We start from the raw sequence: 22,181 nt of genomic DNA, 5'->3' as shown, positions 1-22,181 counted from the left end.
CATGAGGCCATGAAACCTGATTCACGGAGAAAATTTTTCTTACAATCTCACATTTTTGTGTGTGTGTGTGTGTGTGAGGCAGAATCTTGCCCTGTCACCCAGACTGGAGTGTAGTGGCAAAATCTTGACTCACTGCAACCTTCACCTCCTGGGACTCAAGTGATTCTCCCACCTTGTCCTCTCAAGCAACTGGGAACACACACACATGCCACCATGCCCGACTACTTTGTTTTGTATTTTTTTAGTAGAGACAGCGTTTTGCCATGTGTTGGCCAGGCTGGTATCAAACTCTTGGCCTCCAGCAATCCATATGCCTCGGCCTCCCAAAATGCTGGGATTATAGATGTGATGAGCCACAGGACCCAGTCCATTTTTTTTTTTATATAAAGTTTGTTTTGTTTTTGAAAAATGAATGATAATTCAATCAGTGGAACAATGTTTCTCATAAACAGTGGAAGAATTATTTTCATCATCACATTGCTTCTCCTCTGATTTAATATCAACTGCCAAACTGAGAGAAAAAAATCCTTGACTTTGAATTTTGAACCTTAATTTCTTTTTCACACAGAAATAACTAACCATTGACTGAATGCATCTATGCACCATGAAACAAGAAGGCAATTGTGACTGTAGAAATTTCATAAAATGATACAATCAATAATATAATCATTATAAATATTATTACTTATGCCCCATAATTCTTATGCCCCAGAGTTTATAATTCCATCTTTAATATTCTCCCTTTTTCCCCTACTCTCCACCATGAGAACCCACTGTGTACTCCTCCTCCCTTGGCTCTTCTGTATATATTTATACTTGGAAACTACTGTACAGTATCATTAGAAATCATTTATCTTCTTTATTAACAACCTTTTCAGGAGGTAGGGAAGATAAATGCGAAGTAAAAGTAGACCAGATTACATGACTGGGAATGCATTGATTCTTATATAATTCATTTACCTGTATTTGGCATAATTTAGCATAGTAATATAATTTAGTATAAGAAAAAATACCATATGAACATAAGAAGAAACTGACAGAGTTGAGACAATCTGGAAAATTCCATACTAATGTGTAAGCTTCTCCTCCTGAGGTTACATAAGTGCTTTAGGGAACCTGAACTGTCCAGGCTATTTCCTCAATTGTTCACTGTACTACATGTTTGTAGACTTAGACTATGTCCAACATAACATTTGAAAAGCAGATCTCTATCACAGAGCCATGGGGCAAATATTGAGCTCCATTTTCTTTAACGCTAATTCCCAGTGATGTGCCAGCTGCCCGCTCACCACTTGTCTTAGCCATTTTTCTTGGCTCTGGAAGCTTCCCCTACAAACTACCTCTGAAGAAAGCCAGGCAGTCCAGACTTCCAGGCCCCCAGTCAAATCAGTGTTATACAGTGAGCATTTGGTACTTGCCTGAGTCGCAGTGCCATTTGCTGCTAATGCATCTTCCACTTTTGCATACAAATTGTGTTAGTGGCTCACAAGTTGGGAATTCTGTGAAAGATATAAAAATGTCCAAAAGAAAACATGTTATTGACTGTGTATGACTTAATTTATATCATTTGCTAATGTGATCAGAATTCTTTCCCTGTTCTCTACAAAGACACAGAGAAAATGGCAGATAAACAAATACAGTGACTATAACTTCTTGAGGACACATACTTTTAATATCTTTTAAATGAGTACTTTGCAGTGACTGAAAGCCTAGGAGAATCATTTGATGGAGGATCATTTGGATTCATTATATACTAGAAAAATGAATAGATGTCAACTCCATATACCAAGGGACACAACCTTCATTCAGTAGATAACAACTAATGAAGCTATACACTCTGGAAATGCAAAGTAATGTGTTTATGCTTTAATAGAGGAAGACCTTTTCTGAATTCAGAGAGCCAAAGAAGGAAAGTCAGATCTCACTCTGCCTCTGAAAGATGTTAACATTATAAGGTGAAAGTTAATCGAAACATAAATGCAATAAAATCAGTTAGGTAAGTCAATACCACAAAGTTACAAAGAAAAGTATAAAATTTTAATCTATGAAAAAAACTGAAAAAAATAGTAAAGATATAGATTTCAAAATGAATTTTATACAAATCAAGAGACCCTCTTACTACTTTTAGATAATTATAACAAAAAGGCATAGGATTAGCATAGAAAAAGAGTTTGCAAGAGAGATTATTAGCCAACTTGAAGTACCAATAAATCCAAAAGACAATGTTGTCATAATAAAATCTGATAATCCAGGTGAATGGCCAAAAAATAGGGGTAATAGTGGTCAGAGAAAAATATAATTGCTGAACAGTTTATCCGAGGAATTTGGAATTGCTTACTAATATGTCCCAGGAGACAAATTTTATTTTCTCTAATTCATATATGGTGAAAGATATTCACCTAGAGTTTATTCAAGTTGCTCAGTACCAGACCTTTAAGCTGTCAGGAGAATATGAATAGCATCACAAATCTTCACGCACAAGAGCTCATTTAATAGATATTAAAAAAGAAAAAGAAGAAATAAGAAACTATCAGTTTAATTTTATAGAAACAGAAAAAATGGATATACTGAAATAGATCAGTGGTTCATATTCTTTACTTGTTCCTCTGACAGAGGAAGCCAATTACATTTTGTGACAAATATTTCTTTTTCCATTTAAGACAACTGACATAGAATCATAGAATATATTTTATAAAAGGCAAAGAAGAGAATATTTGTAAATCCTTTCAAATTGTATTCTCTGCATTGTCTCAGGGTTGCCAAGAATAGCTGATGGCTGAGCAGGCTGTACTTTGGCTGCTCAAACTCCTTCAGCCAAATCTATTCACGTATTACTTATTAATCGATCATTTCAATTTTGTAGTTTTGAGCACTTTTATTTTGGAAAAAATATATAAAAAATAAAAATATATTACTCTGCTAAAAAATGGACAAATTATGTCCAATCATTTTAGCTGTAAGGCAATTAAAACTCAGAGAAATTAGACTTTTCTAATGATACATGTATCTCCTTAAGGAAAAACAAGTCTTAGAATTCAGTTCATGAAGCTCCCCATCCAGCACTCTTTCAATCATACTCTATTACCAATTTCCTATCTCCTTTTCCCTTAACATCCATGAGTACCTAAACTGTTACTTTACTCTCCTTATATTGTTAGCATATATTAAGCATAAGGGTTAGCATTTCTCATACATTGTTTCATTATGCAAAAGAGTACATTCTTGTGTTTATCAGAAATGTGTCTCTAAATACTTCCACGATTTTAGGATTCAGTTAACAAGATTTTGTCCATACCAGCCATTCCTTCATAAGTTTATTGTTTGTTACCTAACAAGATAGCAAGAACTTAATGTTTATGTTTCAAGAATCAACACAGAAGTCCAAAATACACTTTTTTCCTTAGATAGATAACTGTTTAATTGATGTACTGCAGTGTAGAAGATGTACTGTAGACAAGAATCAGGACATTTCAATGAACAATGCTGAAAATTTCTATCATTTTAATTTTTTTAATCTTATTTTAAAAATATATAACACTATCAACTTTTTATTTATTTTAATAGGGCAGATTGTACCACGGTTTACCTAGTCATTTCTGTCACACATTTTTAGGTCTATTCCTGATAATTTCCTACTAAGAGTTGAAGATTTCACATAGTACTCCAGGTAGTTAGTTATGTAAAAAATTAGGTCACTAAGTATTTTCTAAGTACTTTAACCAATGAAACACATTGGTGATAGTATCTTTAGGAAATGAGAATTTCAAGTGATATTACTGTAACTCCTCTAGAACAGTTTGTATTTTTACCATAAAAGCTATGATTTTTTTAGTTAAATTTTATATTAGTACAGTTCCTGGCAAATTACAAGTAGTTAGAATTAATAGTAAAAAACGGAGCAAATTAATTTTGCCTGGCAGTGTAAAGGCTTATCTTTTGTATTATCCTAAAAGTAATGCCTGAAATTAAAATTAGAGGCTAGAATAATCACCTCCATTCTTAAAGTGGTAAAACAACAAATCAACTTTGGGTATGCAAGTATTTTCTTTAACATATAGCAGAGCTGGGAAAAGAGCATCAGCCAAGGACACCAGCAGAGATAGCCACTGAATGGTCTTCAGCCGGTAGCTCATCTTTTATATTGGTAACTTGTCCAGTGATGAAATAAATTGATACTTCTTCACAAATAACATAAAGGGAAAGTTTATGTTATTTATATAAGATTTATACTAGATCTGATGGATTTTGACTTTCTTGATTACCTGTTTCTTTACTTTTTAAAAGGCAATTTACTTGTGCAAGTTTACATCTAAGTACATTTATCTAAGGTATTGGCATTTGAATGAAAATTATTCTAAAACTTACCAAATTTGTATTAAGTTTCATGATTACCAAAGTCACATCTTAAAATATGAATTTTAAGATAAATTTAACTTTTTAAAAACCAGACAATGTCATGAGAGCCTAAATGTGATTTAAAAAAAGATGTAGAAAGGAGGCAAAGATTTATATCAAAAGCTATCCTGTAGAAATCCAACAAATATTCTGTTACATAAGGGGAAGTACTAGAAAGAAAAGTGAAAATGCCTAAAGACATAATTTAGTCAATAGTTCTAAGGAAGTTTCTTTTATTACCTAATGAGATAGTGAGAACGTATGTTTATATTTCAAGAATCAATACAAAAGTCCAAAATATGCGTTTTTTCCTTAGAGAGTCAACTGTTTAATGGATATACTGTAGTGTAGAAGACGTAATGTAGACAAGAATCAGGGGATTTAAACAAAGGATCAATCCAAGCTTTGGTTCAAATGAGTAAATGATAAAATATGGACTCAAATATGATGAGATCTAATCTTTAAAAATAACTACATCTTTTTTGGGTCTATAATGTTAATTCAAATTTTTTATCTCTCTTCTATGAACTTTGGAGCATATTAATCTATATTCCAAGTTTTGCTAAGAAAAAATAAATCATCCTAAGCATCTGAAAATTTTTGAAACTTGATGATACTTTATTGGTTAGGAAATTCTTCATGTAAATTTTAAAATTATTTTCAACTGTTAGATTTTAATACTAAAAAACAGTAAAAAGTAAAGTGAAAATTAGCTCCCAATAGATAAAAAAAATTCTCAAACTAAATTTAAAAATGTAATATCCAGTACATCAACCTCTAAGAAAATGAGAGACATTTATCTTCTGCCCACACTGAATAAAATATACATAAACACACAGAATGTACACATGTGCCTAAATAATTATATATCATATATGATTAATTTTTAAAATGCTGGTTACATCATCTCTCATCAACGTTATAGTCCAACTTAGCTTATGGAGAAAAACTACTGTAGATAAAAACAATGGGAACTAGAATAAAGCTGAAGGCAAATCACTACAGAGAATAAAGTTAGTATTTGAAAAGAGATATGTACAGGAGTAAAGTTATTAATGTTTCGTTCTCAGAATAGTGTGATTGAGTAAATCACTCAGCCTGTCTGGTTTCGGACTTCTGGTTTATACTCTGATCTCTTGGGTTCTGTAAGTCCTAGCGATTAAGAAGTCAGAAGAGATGTCATCCAGAAATGCATGCTACCCTGAAAACATTTAATGGAGCAAAAAGTAGGGTTCACCACTTGAATAACTCCTGGGGTTATCACAGCGTTATAATAAATCACAATAATTTATTATTGTGCTTTAAAAACCTCTTGATTTTAACATTTTTTCTGTTCTTTCATATTAGTGTTAATTTAAAAGTTGAAGATAGCATCTGAATATATCAGTTTAGTTCTGGAAATTTGCTCTGTTAAAATGTCATGAATTCTTATATTTGACAAAGATTTAAATATTACATACAATTTTTCTTTCTTGATTTTGCATTAAAATTCTTTGACTTTAGATATAAATTGTGGGACACTTGCAAGAATTACCTGATTAACTCTGAAAAAGAGAAAAATTATGAACCAAAGTGTCTTATATTTCATCGTGTTACAATTATAGAGAGGAAAAGAAAACTATATTTTATCTCTGTAGATACTTCAAACTCATAGAGTATTTAATATGGATTAATGGACTGTTAAAAATCTTCTGTTATTACAGGTAGTATGCTCAATTTACCTATTATATGTTTCACTTAAAATTTATTGTCAGGCTATATGTAAGCTATTATGTAAATGGCTACAACTGTCTTTCTCTCAAGGGTAATCATGATTGGTATGGTACTTATATTTATCTAGTATACAAAGCATAGAGAAAGGTTCCCCAGGGAGGTAGATTTTAAATCTAATTTAGGCTTCTTTCCTGTCTCTAACCTAGGAATTTTCCTACTTATTCCTCCTCCTTGCCCCCAAAATAATACTTTAAAGTAATTTGTTAATGAAACCTCAAAACACAGTTGTCATAGGTTTGTTTGAGATCATGTAACACATGTTCTATATAGACAAATTCAATCGTCACAATGTGGAAAGTACATAGAAGATTCAAGTTAAAATTAATGACAAGATAAGAATACTGTAGGAGTCCAGGGTTAGGAAAGTGTTGTCTTCGCTTGAAAGAGACAATAATAATCACATTACCTATTATTTAGTGAATATATGATACTAGGCTAGCTACATATGTATTACCAATACTCTTTACAATATCCCTGCCATTGTTATCCCTAACACCAATTTTCAGAAGAAAATAGTATAACTTACCTAAGGCCGTATCACATAAATAGCAAGTGGCAGTAAAATTTGATACAACGCTCTGATTGATGCCAAAATACATTTTTTTTTTTTTTTTTACTATACCATGCTGATTATGCTAACACTTTAAAAAGAGTATTTATAGCTTAGAAAGATTTGAGAAATAATTAAAAATTTAATTCTTCATTCTGTAGTTTACGTCTAAGATTTAAACTCCAATTCTAATTTTTTTTTTCTTTTTTTTTGAGACGGAGTCTTGCTCTGTTGCCCAGGCTAGAGTGCAGTGGTGCAGTCTTGGCTTACTGCAACCTCCACCTCCCAGGTTTAAGCAATTCTCTTGCCTCAGCCTCCTGACTAGCTGGGATTACAGGTGGCCACCACCAGCCTGGCTAATTTTTGTATTTTTAGTAGAAACGGGGTTTCACCATGTTGGTCAGGCTGGTCTTGAACTCCTGACCTTGTGATCCGCCTGTTTCGGCTTCCCAAACTGCTCGGATTACAGGCATGAGCCACAGTGCCCAGCGGAAAAGTGATGCTTTTAAAAATTATACGTATTATAGGACTAGATTCACTGAGAAAATAGATTACACTTCTAGATATTGACAATAGTTGTGGCTTCCAAGAATTGTTACCTATATAGGACAGACTTCAAATGATCCAATAGAGTAAATGCATTTTGGAGAGGATTACATGAGAGTAGTGTACTATGTATTGTCCTCATTTTGCCACTTTTTCATTGCTGTCAGATAAAAATCTCATTTTATATACCATGTATAATGCCACATACAAAAAACATAGGCTTTGCAGGTAGTTAAACATGGGCTCAAATCCTGGCTATGTCACCAATTAATGTGTGATATTGGGTAGTTACCTAACATCTCTGAACAGAGGTCTGTGATTTGCAAAATGGAAGAAAAAAAATGCTCTAAAGTTTTATTGGTTCAGGGTATTTAGCTGAGAACTTTATATCAGATAGAGTTCTAGGCCTGAGAAATATATTACCTAGAGTGGATGAATGAGTGAATGAATGAAAGAGTGCTAGGCACTGGGAATGCAAAATTAAATATTATCATTTTTCAGAGTGCTTATAATCTACTAGGGAAGACATCTGGAATACAATTAAGTGATTTTAATAAATATCTGATAAATGTTATTTTATAGGCAGTGTAATGTGTTATCACAGTACACAGCAGAAGTGGCCAAACTAATGTCAGGTGTTTAAATATTACTTCCCAGAGGAAGGGCTATAAAAGCTGATATAAATATGTTTGAGTTAAAACACGTGAATAAGAGGGAATGCAGTGCTTTTACCATGTTCCAAAGAAAGAGTCAGATTCATGAAGGCCCAGAAGTGAGAGTATATAAAATGTCTGAGAAAATGAAAGAATTTTAGAATGGTTACAATAGGGTATAAGATAGAAGTGGTGAAACAGGCTTGCAAGACAGACTTAGAAATGATCACTATTTAAATGACAAAGTATTAGAAAATCAAAGGGAACACCTAAGAAGTGTATATAGAATGACACTGAAAAAAGTACTAGGAAAAAATATTGACTATTTCTGGCAATATGGCAGACAATTAGGAATGTTAGATAACATAACAACCAAACATTTCAACATATAGGTGAACGTGTACAAATAATAAAAAATTTCAGAGTCTAGAAATAAAATGGGCGCTAAAAACTAGAATTGCGAATGAACAATAAATAACAACATTGCCTATGTATGAGCATGTGTAATTTTGCCTCCAAAGGCAGTAAAAGAAAGCTGGTTCTGTAATCTATCTAGATGCCTGGGTTTTAATGTCAACCTGGGACAGGTGATAATTCTCTATTTCTACAAAAGATGCCAACATAAGCTAGGACCCTCAAAGTCTAAACTCTAAGTACAAGGGTGAATTAGATAATATCGCCTCCTAGTAGAACGAGATATCTCAGCCTAGACTGTGAGTGGAGAAAAAAGTCTACTTGACAATGTATAATCACAAGGCTATAATCAAACACAAGCTCTACTTTCTGTAATTCAGAAATCCCAAGTTGAAAAATTCAGGTAAAAATTAATCCAGACCATGTAATAATATTTCAGAGGTATGACAGGGTGCTCAGGGAAGACATCACCCCAAGAAAGTCTTTGGAAAATTTCCACAAGGGACAAAAAAATCAAATTAAAAAAAAAATATGAAGAAGAATTAGAAGAAAAAAACAATTAAAATCTGGTGAGTGAAATTCAGCAGACCTAACAAACAACAGGATTAGACCCAGAATGTCTTTAGATATATAGAAATAATCTGTATCTGTAGATGCTATAGATTGAAATCTGATAGGCATTATAAAATAGGTAAGTCAAAATGTATTTAAAAGACAAGGACAAAAATAAAAACCATGTAAGAAGACACACTGAGAAAAAATAGGCAAGTTTGAAAAGCAACCAAATAGGACATTCAGAAATGAAAACCACAGTCTTGGAATTACAAACCACATGGACAAGTTAAATTACAAATTAGTACACTTGAAGAGAGAATTACTAAACTGGAAGGTAAGAAGAAATTGCCACGGTTGCAGCTCAGTTTAAGAATAATATAAAGAGAAATCATGAAGGATAGAATTTAACAAACTAATAGTTGCAAAAACAGGGAGAAGAGAAAATGAAGAGAGCAAGCAGTATTGAAAGACAGAATTTCTTACAATGTCCCAGAATTTAAGGAGACATGACTTTAGATTCAGGAAGCAAAATCTATTTTGAAATAAGTAAAAAGAAATTCACATATAGAAACACTGTAGTGAAACATCAGAATTGCAAGAACAAATGTATAAAACCTGAATTAACCTGCAAAAAATTTAAATGTTGAACCTGGAGTAAAAATTTTACCCACCACCCTCACTAAAAAAATAAAAAGAAGTGAGAACATTTTAGAAAATAATTTACCCACACTCTCAAAGAAAATAGTGAATGTATATATAAAGGTTAGACAGAGACAGAGGAACTAGAAAAATGTAAGAAGGAAATCAAGCAGTATCGGTCACTGAAGGCAAGAGAAGTGTCTGAAGAAAAAGATAGCAGAGTTAAGGGCTGCTCCAATAAGTGTATAGAAACTGAAGTGTGCTACTCAGATTATATATATATATCTGATTTTATATATATATACTTTAACTTCTGGGATACATACGAGAACATGCAAGTTTGTTATATAGGTATACCTGTGCCATGGTGTTTTGCTGCTCCCATCTACATTAGGTATTTCTCCCAATGCTACCCCTCCCCTAGCCCCCATCCCCCCAGATTTTTTTTTATTTTTTAAGTCTGTTGAGCTTGTCAAAGACAGTTTTGGTGGAGTGGTAAAGGGGAAAATAAATTTCCAGTCTTAGTAGACTGAGTGGAAGATGAATACATAAAGTTTTATGCAACTTTCCCAAGAAATCTGAATGTGAAGAATGTAAGAATTAATGTGATTGCTAATGAGAGATGCAGAATTAAAAGAGAGTTATATTGGTGGTAATCTTTTTATAAGAGGGAAAAAATTGAACATACATACATACATACATACATAAATATTTATAGGAAGAAACTAGTTGACTGAGAAACTGAATAGGAAATTCAAGCTGCATTTTCTGTTTTTTAATGTATTTTAGGACAACAGAAAAATCTTCCAGTTCAAAGAATAAACTCATATCTAACAACGATAATTTTCCCTGGTAATTAATTACTACTAAAATATTTAGTTTAATTTGTTTAATTAATCCTAAATTTATTTATGTTTAACTTAATCCTAAAGTTAATAAATAATGAATTTAGATTTTTTCATCCTATGGAATAATTAAGAAAGTAATAACTTTAATTACTTAGAAATATTGAATAAAGTGTGACAGATAAAAATCACCAATGATTAATTTATTTATAATTTAGATTAAAACTCAAAATATATGTGAAGTGTCTCAATTAAATTAATTTTTCTCTATATTTTAAGACTTTATTTCAGAAAATTTCAGTCTTTTTTTAGTGTTCTTATAACACTACAACTTCCAAGAGAAAAGGAGTAAGAAAAATTATATTTCATAGTGACAACTTTTTTAAATGACAGAAATTTTTAAAATGCAACATTATATGGCATTTCATTGTTTTTCTCTCATTCTAATTCATAGACTGCAGTTATTCACTATAGTAGTATATAAGCACAAGGAATGGACACGTCAGTAGTAGTGAGGTTGCCTGAGATACTTTTCTTTCAGTTTCATTTTTGCTACTTTTAAACTAGCCTGGCCGAGCGCGGTGGCTCACGCCTGCAATCCCAGCACTTTGGGAGGCAGATGTGGGTGGATCACGAGGTCAGGAGTTCGAGATCAGCCTGACCAACATGGTGAAACCCTGTCTCTACTAAAAATACAAAATTAGCTGGGCATGGTGGTGGGTGTCTGTAAGCCCAGCTACTTGGGAGGCTGAGGTAGGAGAATGGCTTGAATCCAGGAGGTGGAGGTTGTGGTGAGCCAAGATCACGCCACTGCACTCCAGCGTGGGCAACAAGAGTGAAACTCCATTTTAACACAAACAAACAAACAAAAAACAAGCCTATTATTAAAATGAGTAAGTTATAATCAATTTGCTTATATATATATATTGACTTTTCGTGAAAATATTACACCTTGAGATTCATTGTTCCTAGCTCTGTGACTGATGTTCATTTATACTTTTGATATCTTGACTATGCTTAGGCTACCCAGGCAATTGCCTTTTCTTTTTTATAAAAGGAAAGTAAATCACTCAGAAAACAAGAAGCAAATAACACTTCGAATGGATCAGACTTAACTTCGATATTACTCAAAATACACAGCTTTGGTTATTATATTAATACTGAATCAAGATATGAATATAAATGGTTTCTAAGAACTCACTCTTGCTTCTTCTAGTTATAGAGCTTTTTACCAACAGGTAAAAAAACAACATAAAAGTTCCCAAGAGATCAAATCATCAGTGAGCTTCACATTGCCAGACCCTGATTGCAAATGAGAAATCAGTGCCATTAAGTGTGCAGTGTTAGATGTCACTAAAATTAGCACATTTCAAAAATGTTTCCTGACACAGAAAACATAAAAATCACTAAACAGAAAGAACATTAAAAAAAAGAAGCATGCACTCAACGAAAGGGGACCCATGAGAATTATAGGGGTTAAATCCAGGGGCAAGGCAGAATTACTAAACCTAGTCATGCATGATAACTCACACATGTTTACCAGTGTACATTTATAGTTATAGGTACTTGTCCTTATTTGTGAGCACTCACCTCTAAAAGTCAGTAAGATATCCAAATATTTTACTGAACTCCAAAATATGATTATATATGAAATTATACACATCTGATACCATCACCAATATTCAAAAATCTATTTAAAAGTTTTAGCAAGATTCAGAATTGCAAATCATTGTAAATCTTTAATGCAAAATTACATGACTTGTAAACCAATATTTTAAACGATCTTGCAGAATAAGATCAGCCTGATGTTAGCCTATTAATGGAATTAAAGAACAAAGGAGTGAGTAGTACTACTAACTAATCAAAAGGAGAATGATACAATTACCTACCCAAACACCGTATTTGGTGGTTTTGTGCTTTCTATTTAATCCTCATGACAACACTATGAGGTAGATTTTATGCTTGCCAATTTACATATAAACAAGAAAATGCATTTCAGGAAAATTGCCTTTAAATTTTTACATTATCCTTAGGCAGGCAAAATATCAATAAGGATATATAGCATAGTAACAACAAAATTAATAGGCTTGATCAGTACCACCTATCAATCCACCAATCTATCTTCCTATTTTAAAAGAAATTTACTGCTATCAAATTAAAAAATATATACATTCTTCTTGTGTTCACAAAGGAATTCTATAAAAGCAATCATTTTGTAGTCTACAAAGCAGTCCCAATTGCTTCCAAAGAAAAAATATTACACAGACTTATTCTCCTACCACAATTAAATAAAATCAAAATCATCCTGTATTTGAACACAAGAAAAACTCAGATGATTGACATATATTCTTCCACACACAAATATTTTAAAAGAAATGGTTACCAAAATACTTACAAGCAATATTTTCATAATTTTTGTTAGTTATATATCACTTCCTATCTTTATTAAAAATGAGAAATTTTAATTTTTTTTGGTAAAAAAAAATTTTCTTTCCCCCATTTTCTCAATATCGTGTCACGGCTTTTAACTATACCATGAGGTAAGCATCCTTACATTATTGTTATCACAATATAATATTATTTTCTATAAGGTTGTATAGTACATTTCTTTACTTATACTTTAATTTAAAACTTTCAAAATGTTAAATATATTCTAGTCAAGAGGAAGTCAAGAGATGAGTATAATTTTTTAAAATCAGGGCATAAGGCTGGGCACAGTGGCTTATGCCTGTAATCCTAGCACTTTGGGAGGACCGAGGTGGGTGGATCACCTGAGGTGAGGAGTTCAAGACCAGCCTGGCCATCATTGTGAAACCCCATCTTTAAAAAAAAAAAAAAAAAAAAAAAAATGGCATATTATTTTGTAAAAAAGTAGAGGTAATAACCAGGAAACTTGGCTAAGAATTAAAAATACTTGCCACTGGTAATAGTACAATAGTGAGGTAGAATCATTACTATTTTTTATTGTAAGCATCTATATGTTACCTGACTTTCTTTAGCTAAATGTATCTACATCATTGTTTTAAAAATAGTAAGAGAAATAGAGAATGGGCATGACCTGAACCTAGAGTTTCAGAACCTATAAGGACGGCATACTTATGTATAAGAATTTTTATATACAAAAGCAGAGGAATCATATACATTATTCATTTAAAAGAATGTGGCAATCTTCAGAAAATTCACATATAAGCACATCAGGTAGAAGCGTTACATCCTTATTGAGGTTTTGCACACCATGACGACTACCTCCAACCTCTGAGAGCAGAAACTTTGCCTTTTTGTCTTTTCCTGAGACCCAGCATTTAGAACACACAGGCTAAAAACACCAGAGTAGGTCTAATATGGACTCATCTTATAAGAAAATAATATTATAAAAAATATTCAGAGAACACATCAAAAAAACACTATAGTGTTTTAAAACTTTAGAAGTTTTTAGTGTTTTATAGTGTTTTAAAACTTTAAACCCTATAGTGTTTAAGCTACAGTGTTTTGTAGCTGCTTCTCTGAAGAAGAGGCTGGCTCCAGACCACTCACAGAAGTTACACCATGAATGCCTTCCTGTCAGGGTACAGAGGATCTCGACTTCATTCACCTCACATCTGCTCAAATTCTAGAAAAGATTCCATCAAAGCGATGAGTAGCAACCAGTGATTCAAATACAGCCATCTTCTCTACTGTGTGGAATATCAAACTACACAAAGATTACACCTTGTGTGCAAACCTCAAGAATCACAGTAAGATGTGCAGCAGTGGAAAGGTTTTTTGTTTTGCTATTCATTTCATTTTGTTTTGTTTTTTGGTATTTAGATGTGGTCATATTGCCAATTACTGAAAGGAACGAGAGAGAGAAATTCTGCTATGGCTCCACAGCAAATTGTAACTCAGTCTGACACTGTGCAGCCAAGTAGAGGAACCATTATCGTAGGCACACTGGACCCTTTAAAAAAATGCTGCAGGGACATACAGAGGTAGGTTTAGACCTTACTTACATCTGCTGTAAAGGGACATTTTGACACCAATGACAAAATGTTACGGTGACAGAAATTATTTACTGACATTGGGTCTATCTTAGGCAAAGATTCATATAGCTTCTGTTTTTAAAACACCAACTTGGTATAAAAGAAATGTTTGCTGGATCAATATAGGACTTCAATCTAACACCTTTCTAAATAACAAATTTAATATTAACCAATTAAGGATTTCAGAAACATTGCTGTTTTCTGAAATAATTTCAATTGAGCCAACTCTAAGTCCAACTGGAAAAAATACATATATTCCCACTTGAGAATGGAAGAGTATTTGGAAGGAAAAAGAAAGAAGAGAGAAAAACAAAAGAAGATATATCTATAAACTTTTATTCAGTGACCACTATGTGCCATATGCAATCTAGATTTTTATAAAATTATCTCCTTTGACCCTGATTTTTATGTGTTCATGTGCATGTGTATTTTTATATGTGTGTGTTTATTATTTAAACCAACGAGATATTAATGCTGCTGAAGTCTCTAAATAATTCATGTCTACTCTTGATAGAAATTGAAAGAACTAAGTATCTGTCAGCGTCATAAAGACAGTTAAAATTATCACTGCCCAGTAACTGGTGAGGCAGCTCCAGTTAGTTCCTTCCTACCAGAAATAATCTGCTGAATTACTTGAAAAAGACATACTAGAAAAGCGAAAGCAGGCTGGTCGCGATGGCACCTGCCTGTAATCCTGGCACTTTGGGAGGCCGAGGTGGGCAGATTATCTAGAGTCAGGAGTTTAAGACCAGCCTGGCCAACATGGTGAAACCCCGTCTCTACTAAAAATACAAAAGTTAGCCAGGCGTGGTGGTGCATGCTTGTAATCGCAGTTAATCAGGAGGCTGAGGCGCAGAATTGCTTGAACTCAGGAGGTGGAGACCTCGGTGAGCTGAGACTGTGCCACTGCACTGGAGCCTGAATGACAGACCAAGACTCCATCTTGGGGTGGGGGTAGGGAACAACTGAGGTTTGGAGGGATATAATAGAGAGATATTGAAAGAAGTTCAACTGATTGGCAGAGACCCAATAACCAGCTGGATAGGGTTGCACATGAGAATTATGTGGACAATTTTTAAAAATTACCCATGCCTGAGCCTCCATTATAATTCAATTGGCAATCAGGACATATTAAAGTTCCCCAGGGGTAGTAGGTTGAATTGTTAGGTGTCAAAAAGATACAGCAAATTCTAACCGCCAGGACCTGTGGATGTGACTTTATTTAGGAATAGGGTCTTTGCAAATACCTATTTCTTGTGGCTTTGCTTTGTCATTGCAACTATGCACAGATCTACAGAAGATTTTGCTTTTTGTTATTTTAAGGTTAAAATACCCTCTTTTTCTTTTTTCTACTTAAAAAACAATACGTACACATGGAGGATGAGCAAAATAGTACAGAAAATCTCAAAGAAGAAAGTCAAATTCAGTGGAAATTTAGCATTATAGATATTTTGGTGAGCATAGAGTATCTATGTATGTAAATAATAGTTATATAAAATTTTATGCACACTACTTTCTAAATTGTTTTTGTTTTAATTTTTTACCTTTTTTGTTTGTTTGTTTTTGAGAGGGTCTTGCTCTGTTGCCAAGCTAGAGTGTAATGGCACACTCCTGGCTCAATGTAGCCTGGAGTCAAGTGATCCTGGGATCAAGTGATACTCCCATCTCACCCTCCCTAGTAGCTGGGATTACAGCCATGTATCACCATGTCCAGCTAATTAAAAAAGATTTTTTTTAGAGGCAGGGTTTCACCTTGCTGCCCAGGCTGGCCTCAAACTCTTCGGCTCAAGTGATCCACCAACCTTGGTCTCCCAAAATGCTTAGATTACAGGCATGAGCCACCATGCCCGGCCTCTAAATTGTTTGCTTACTAAAACAATTACGATATTTTTGTGCCAATAACCTTGACCTACATCCTTCAAAAGAAAAAATAAATGAAGTCTTTGCAGATATAAAGTTAAGGATCTCAATAGGATATCGTCCTGGATTAAAGGTGGGCCTTAAATAACTGGTATATTTACAAGAGAAGGGAGATAAGGCTATGACAGAGACATGGGGAAGAAGGTCACATGAAGATGGAGGCAGAGGTTGAAGTTATGTTGCCCCAAGCCGAGAAATGCCAATAGCCACCAAAAGCTGGAAGGAGTTTTTCCTAGAGCCTTTGTAGGCAGCCCTGCTGACACCTTGATTTTGGACTTTTCACCTCCAGAAATGTGCAAGAATAAATTTCTGTTGTTTTAAGCATCATTTTTGTAGTAATTTGTTGTGGTAGCCTTAACAAATTCTAATTGGTAGAAAGTGCTAACACCACAGTTTAAATTCTTTGATATTCTTTTAAGACAAAAATCACATGAGATACTTTTTCTCAAAATACAGATTCCTGGACTCCATCCAAAACCTACTGAATGAAAATCTTTGAGGGAGGCGGGTAGAAGCCTGGAAATCTTTATTAGCAACAAGCACTGCAAGTGACTCATATCCTCAAGCAAGTAACTGGGGAAATGCTGAATTAGAACAAGAAACTAAAAGTCATTTTTAATAATTTCTGCCTATTGCTTTGAAAATATCCCTCCAGGGTTTGCTTAATCTCCCACTTTTTTGCACACTGGGCTTTATTAGTCAGGTATTTACAAAACACGGACTTGTAACCAAAGAAAGATGCAAAATAATGCCACATGCGTGTAAGAATAACAAGAAGACAACTTAGTGGAAGCTCGCATCCCACTTCTAAATTAAAAATAAAGCATGCTAAAATATAAACATATGAAATAAAGAAATAAACAACAATTTTTAATATAGAAGTAATATACAAAGAATAAATCTACAGGACATACGCAAAAAAAAAAAAAAAAAAAAAAAAAAAGAGCTTCCCAGTTTCCTCAGCATCCTTCTTTAAATAAAAATAATTATTGTCAGACTGGAAAGTAGATAGCAAATAGGTTTGAGAGAAAATTAAAACTCCAAACCAGAGAATAGAGAAAAATAGAGCACCTAATTGCTAAAAGGCGAGTTTATCTTTCTATGGAGACAAATTATCAAACAAGTAATAAAACATCAAGTATCTTTGATGTTCTCAGAGAATTGACAGCAATTTTGGAATTAACGGGAGATAGGCAACATGAAGAAAAACTGGAAAAAAGGCAATAGTGTACCAACTCCAAACTGAAAGAAAACTTAAAAATTATAAAGTTTATGTAAGTTTCTGACAATAATTCTAAGATAGGCTTGCTAAAACAATCATTTGTCAGTATTTATAATGACAATATTTGATCATGATCCTGAAACTGAGAGAAAATTTAGAAACTATAGACAGGTGAAGTTTATGTAAGTCTTTGACAATAATTATAAGATAAACTTGTTAAAACAATAGTTTGTCAGTATTTATAATGATACTATTTGGCCATTTGATCATGAATGAAATAAAAGTATATTATGTCAGAATAAACTTTTTGCTGATGCAGTTTTTTGATGAGCATATATATACTTACATATATAATACATATAATATATAATATTGATATATATAACATATATATTTAGGTCATTTTCATTACATATAATTCATATAATATGTATTATATGTATAATATATATATTTTATATATATCACCATCATGTATATTATATATATCATTAAATAAATGTAGTGCTCCTGAATTTTTAGCAACATCTTTGAGAAATTCCTTCACAATAAATGAAAATACCATACATACAATAGCAAATTTAGATAGATGAGTAGTTGATTCATAACTGTATCTATAAAATTCTAATTATTAGATCAGTTTTTCCCAAATAATGTTTTTAATTGCTCTCCAAAAAGCTCATGCCTTTGTTACTATGATTTGGTTAAAGCCTTAAAAGTAATGCTTATCCAATTTTTGAATTATACCAAACTAGAAGACATCATTACCATGATGGATGATGAATTCAAAACTGCAAAATTGCAAAAAAGTTAAGAACTGTAGGAGGATGATGGGGCATAGAGGATTTCACCAATGTACATACTTTGAAATGTGTGGATAAGGGAGAATCTGAAGACTATCAAAATAAAACTTAAGGGAACTTTTGAAATGTAAACATTGGAAACATCCCTAAAAGGCAAACTGGTTTATAAGAAAAGCTTACGCATGTTAATTGACTGAGAACTCAACATGTCAGTTACATGATAAGGCTGTCATCCAAGATTAAGAGAAACCTAGAAGCTAAGTAACTAAAGGTAAACACTCCACTATGATCTGTTGTAAAAATACCAAGTTTCTACAACATGAACGTTTCACATTTTAAAAATTGTGGTAAAAATATGTAACACAAAATTTACCATCTTAACCATTTTAAGTATATAGTTCAGTAACATTAACTATATTCATATACTTCTGCAGCAGATCTCCAGAAATTTTTCATCTTGCATATCTGAAATTCTATACACATTGAATATCAGTCTCTCATTTTAGGCCATTAATTTTAATAAGATTATTAAACTTCAAGTGAATGAATAGCAAGCCAATTGCCAAGAAAAGCCCCTACAAACATGGTCATGTAAGAAAATGTTGAAGGAAGTGGTACGTTTAACCTATAAAAGAGAAGAGTTGGTTAGACATGATGGTGTCATTAGTTATCTTAAGAGCCAGACTGTGAACAAAGTTATTGATTCTATGTAGCTTCAGATGACAGAACAAGTATCAGTGGGTATAATCTTTAGGGAGGCGGACCTTAGCTCCATGAAGAAATAATATTCTGACAACTGAATACTGCCCAACAGTAGAATTAATCACCCTCTGAAATGTTGAGTTCTTTGTTTCTGAAAATAATTTAAACAATGACTAGGTAAGTACTTCTGGGACCAGTTTTAGAAGAATTCCTGTATTGGATAAGAGATTAAGTTACAAAGCATTTTAATCAACTACAAAAGTCTCTAATTCTGTGAGAATGGACAACTAGGAGTGAATGGAACTGACATCCAACTGAAATCTACTAACATGTTCTGCAACTTTGCACACACAATTTTCAGTGCTTCGGTCTCCTTACTTATAATGTGAGAACTAAAATAATTTATCTTATTCTTTCTAAATGTCCATGTATTGAATGCATGTGTATATGTTTGTACTAGTAGGTGTGTACAAACCTGCTTTAACAGGAGATTAGAAGGGAGAAAGGAAGAAGGAAAAGAAGAGACAGAGAAAAAAAAAATGAGTGAGTTAAAAACAAAACCATGTAATAGTGAAATTCTTTCTTTCACCTTGGCCCTGGCTCACTTAGATCCAATACTAAGGACGAGGAGACACCAAGTATCCCACATTTTACAGAGAGAAACCAATATTTGGAACCATTTCATATAATAGGAAAGTACTGTACAAGTCAACCTTCTGGAGAGACCAGTGGACAAGCCTATGGAGAGATCCACGAATGCAAGAAGAGAGACTCCACGAGAATCATTCATGAAATTGTGTGGGTATCTAAGAAGGCAGAATTGATGAGACGTTTTTCTGCGAGTGATCTGGCCCTTTTACCTGTATCTAGAGAACAAAGAGCTGGAGAGTGATTGCAGGCCCAAGAGATGGGTCATTAAGGGAGCAGCCTGCTCACAATATCTGGGAAAGAAAACAAAATGGACCTAGCAAAAGATGATAAACCTTTCCTTGTCACATCAGTAATGCAACCAAAAGGGAAGCTCACCAAGCAAGGGAATTCCAGCAAATTAAGGCTTTGAGATATACCTCCTGTGGTGGGAATGAGGAGGTTTGGGGAATAAAAGAGACCTAAATCTAGATGTGCAGGGAACTCTGAAGAAGGGAGAAGAGAGAAGAAATGAGAAAGGAAGCTCAGGGAATTCTAAAGAGGGATGAGACTCAAACATCTCTGAAGATCTCACACAGAAGCCTCTCAAGAGAGTTGCATTTCTTATGCGTCAGACGATTGTAAAATTTAGAGCAGTAGAAAGGTTTCCTCTAGATCTGCTGGAAAAGATGTTACTCATTTCCTCCACGTCTCCTCTTTGCCTGAAGAGCTAAAGCTAGATGAGAGGCAAGTAGCGAGTAACAAAGCAAGACGTATTTTCCCCCCCATTCCTAGAACCTCAAGTCTAGCCAGCAAAGGGAGGAAAAAACTTTGACTAAGACATAATACTAGTGTTTCAAAATGGGTTAGAACAAGTTACAGAAACTAAAAGTTACCAGTGTCATTGTGTGTGCCAAGGTATTATCAAGGAATGGCAAAGCAGTGCTGGACAATAATTATATTTCATGTCAATATTCCACTGGATTACTGCTCCTCATTATATGGTTACACACATATGCAGGTTTTTTCTTAGAAAATAAAAAAAAAAATTATACTTAATCAGAAACTTTGCTTTTCTAATTATCTTGTGTAAAATATCATAGATACAACTTATTACTGATTTAACTGGGTAAAAATTCCATTTTGATAGCTAAAACTCTTCTATTTACTTATTTATTTATTTATTTATTTATTTGAGACAGGGTCTCACTTGTGTTGCCCCAGCCTGGAATACATCATGGCTCATTGCAGCCTCAACTTCCTGGGTTCAAGTGATCTTCCCACGTCAGCCTCCCAAGTAGCTAGGCCGATAGGCACCCACAACCATGCCTGAATAATTTTTGCCTTTTAAAGATCGGGTCTCGCCATGTTGCTCAGGCTGGTCTGGAACTCCTGGGCTTGAGTGATCCATGTACATTGGTCTGCCAAAGTGCTGAGATTACAGGCATGAGCCATTCTGCCTGGCCTACTATTCTCTTCACCTCTCTTCTCCTTTCCTCTCCTCCTCTCCCTACCCCATCCTATCCTGTCCTCTTTTTTCTCTTATCTTGTAATTTTGTAAGATAGCAAGAGAGATGATAAGAGCATTTACAAGTAAGATTATAAGTACAGGATACAAAATCCTGGTTTTAAAGATCAACACCCATAAAATTGAGTAATATTAATCTTGAAAACTTCAGTAGATTTTTATTTCTACTCCCTTTAGCTATCTTTTTTTTTTTTTTTTTTTTTTTTTTTGAGATAGAGTCTCACTCTGGTCACCCAGGCTGGAGTGCAGTGGCACGATCTCAGCTCACTGCAACCTCCACCTCCTGGGTTGAAGCTATTCTCCAGCCTCAGCCTCCTGAGTAGCTGGGATTACAGGCACACACCACAACACCCTGCTAATTTTTTGGTATTTTTAGAAGAGATGGAGTTTTATCACATTGGCCAGGTTGGTCTTGAATTCCTAACCTCAAGTGATCCACCCACCTCAGCTTCTCAAAGTGCTGGGATTACAGGCATGAACCACCATACCTGGCCTGAACTATCTTTCAAATTGTTAACAAACTGTAGTAATTTCCAAAGTTGAAGCCTTCTAATGCATTAGGTATTACCAACTTACTTTGAGGTACATTTATTAAAACATAGTAAATGTAGGCTACATTGAGACATTTGGAAAACAGAACAAGACAAAGACAACAATCTTTGTTAAAATGAACAACTATGCTTTTTTGACTACAAATTGTCTAAGGTACAAAATGTGTCATTGTCTGAAACATTATTATGTTTAATCATGAAATGCCCTCATATTTAATGTTGTAATTTGAAGATGGTGATATGGTTTGGCTGTGTCCCCACATAATTCAAAATCTCATTTTGAATTCCCTCATGTTGCGGGAGGGACCCAGTGGGAGGTAATTGAATCATGGGGGCAGGTCTTTGCCATGCTGTTCTCGTTATGGTGAACAAGTCTTATGAGTTCTGAAGGTATCAAAAGGGGGAGATTCCCTGTCCAATCTCTCTCTTTGCCTGCTAC

At 33.8% G+C, this 22,181-nt stretch overlaps 1 protein-coding gene across 1 annotated transcript in view; it reads right to left on the bottom strand.

Moving 5' to 3' along the window:
• The window catches only part of LRP1B (LDL receptor related protein 1B), a 1,560,879-nt gene that overhangs the window by 681,863 nt on the left and 856,835 nt on the right, over positions 1-22,181 (bottom strand). The window contains exon 20 of the mRNA XM_064382912.1: positions 1,419-1,499. Within this exon, the coding sequence (XP_064238982.1) occupies positions 1,419-1,499 (81 nt within the window). The remainder of the gene's footprint in view (positions 1-1,418; positions 1,500-22,181) is intronic.

This window comes from Aotus nancymaae, unplaced genomic scaffold, assembly GCF_030222135.1.
Source record: "Aotus nancymaae isolate 86718 unplaced genomic scaffold, 86718_ANA_hifiasm-v0.15.2.pri h1tg000029l, whole genome shotgun sequence".
Taxonomy (NCBI): Eukaryota; Metazoa; Chordata; class Mammalia; order Primates; family Aotidae; genus Aotus; species Aotus nancymaae.
Note: the sequence above shows the minus strand (reverse complement) of the source record. Positions and strands in the feature narration are given on the sequence as shown.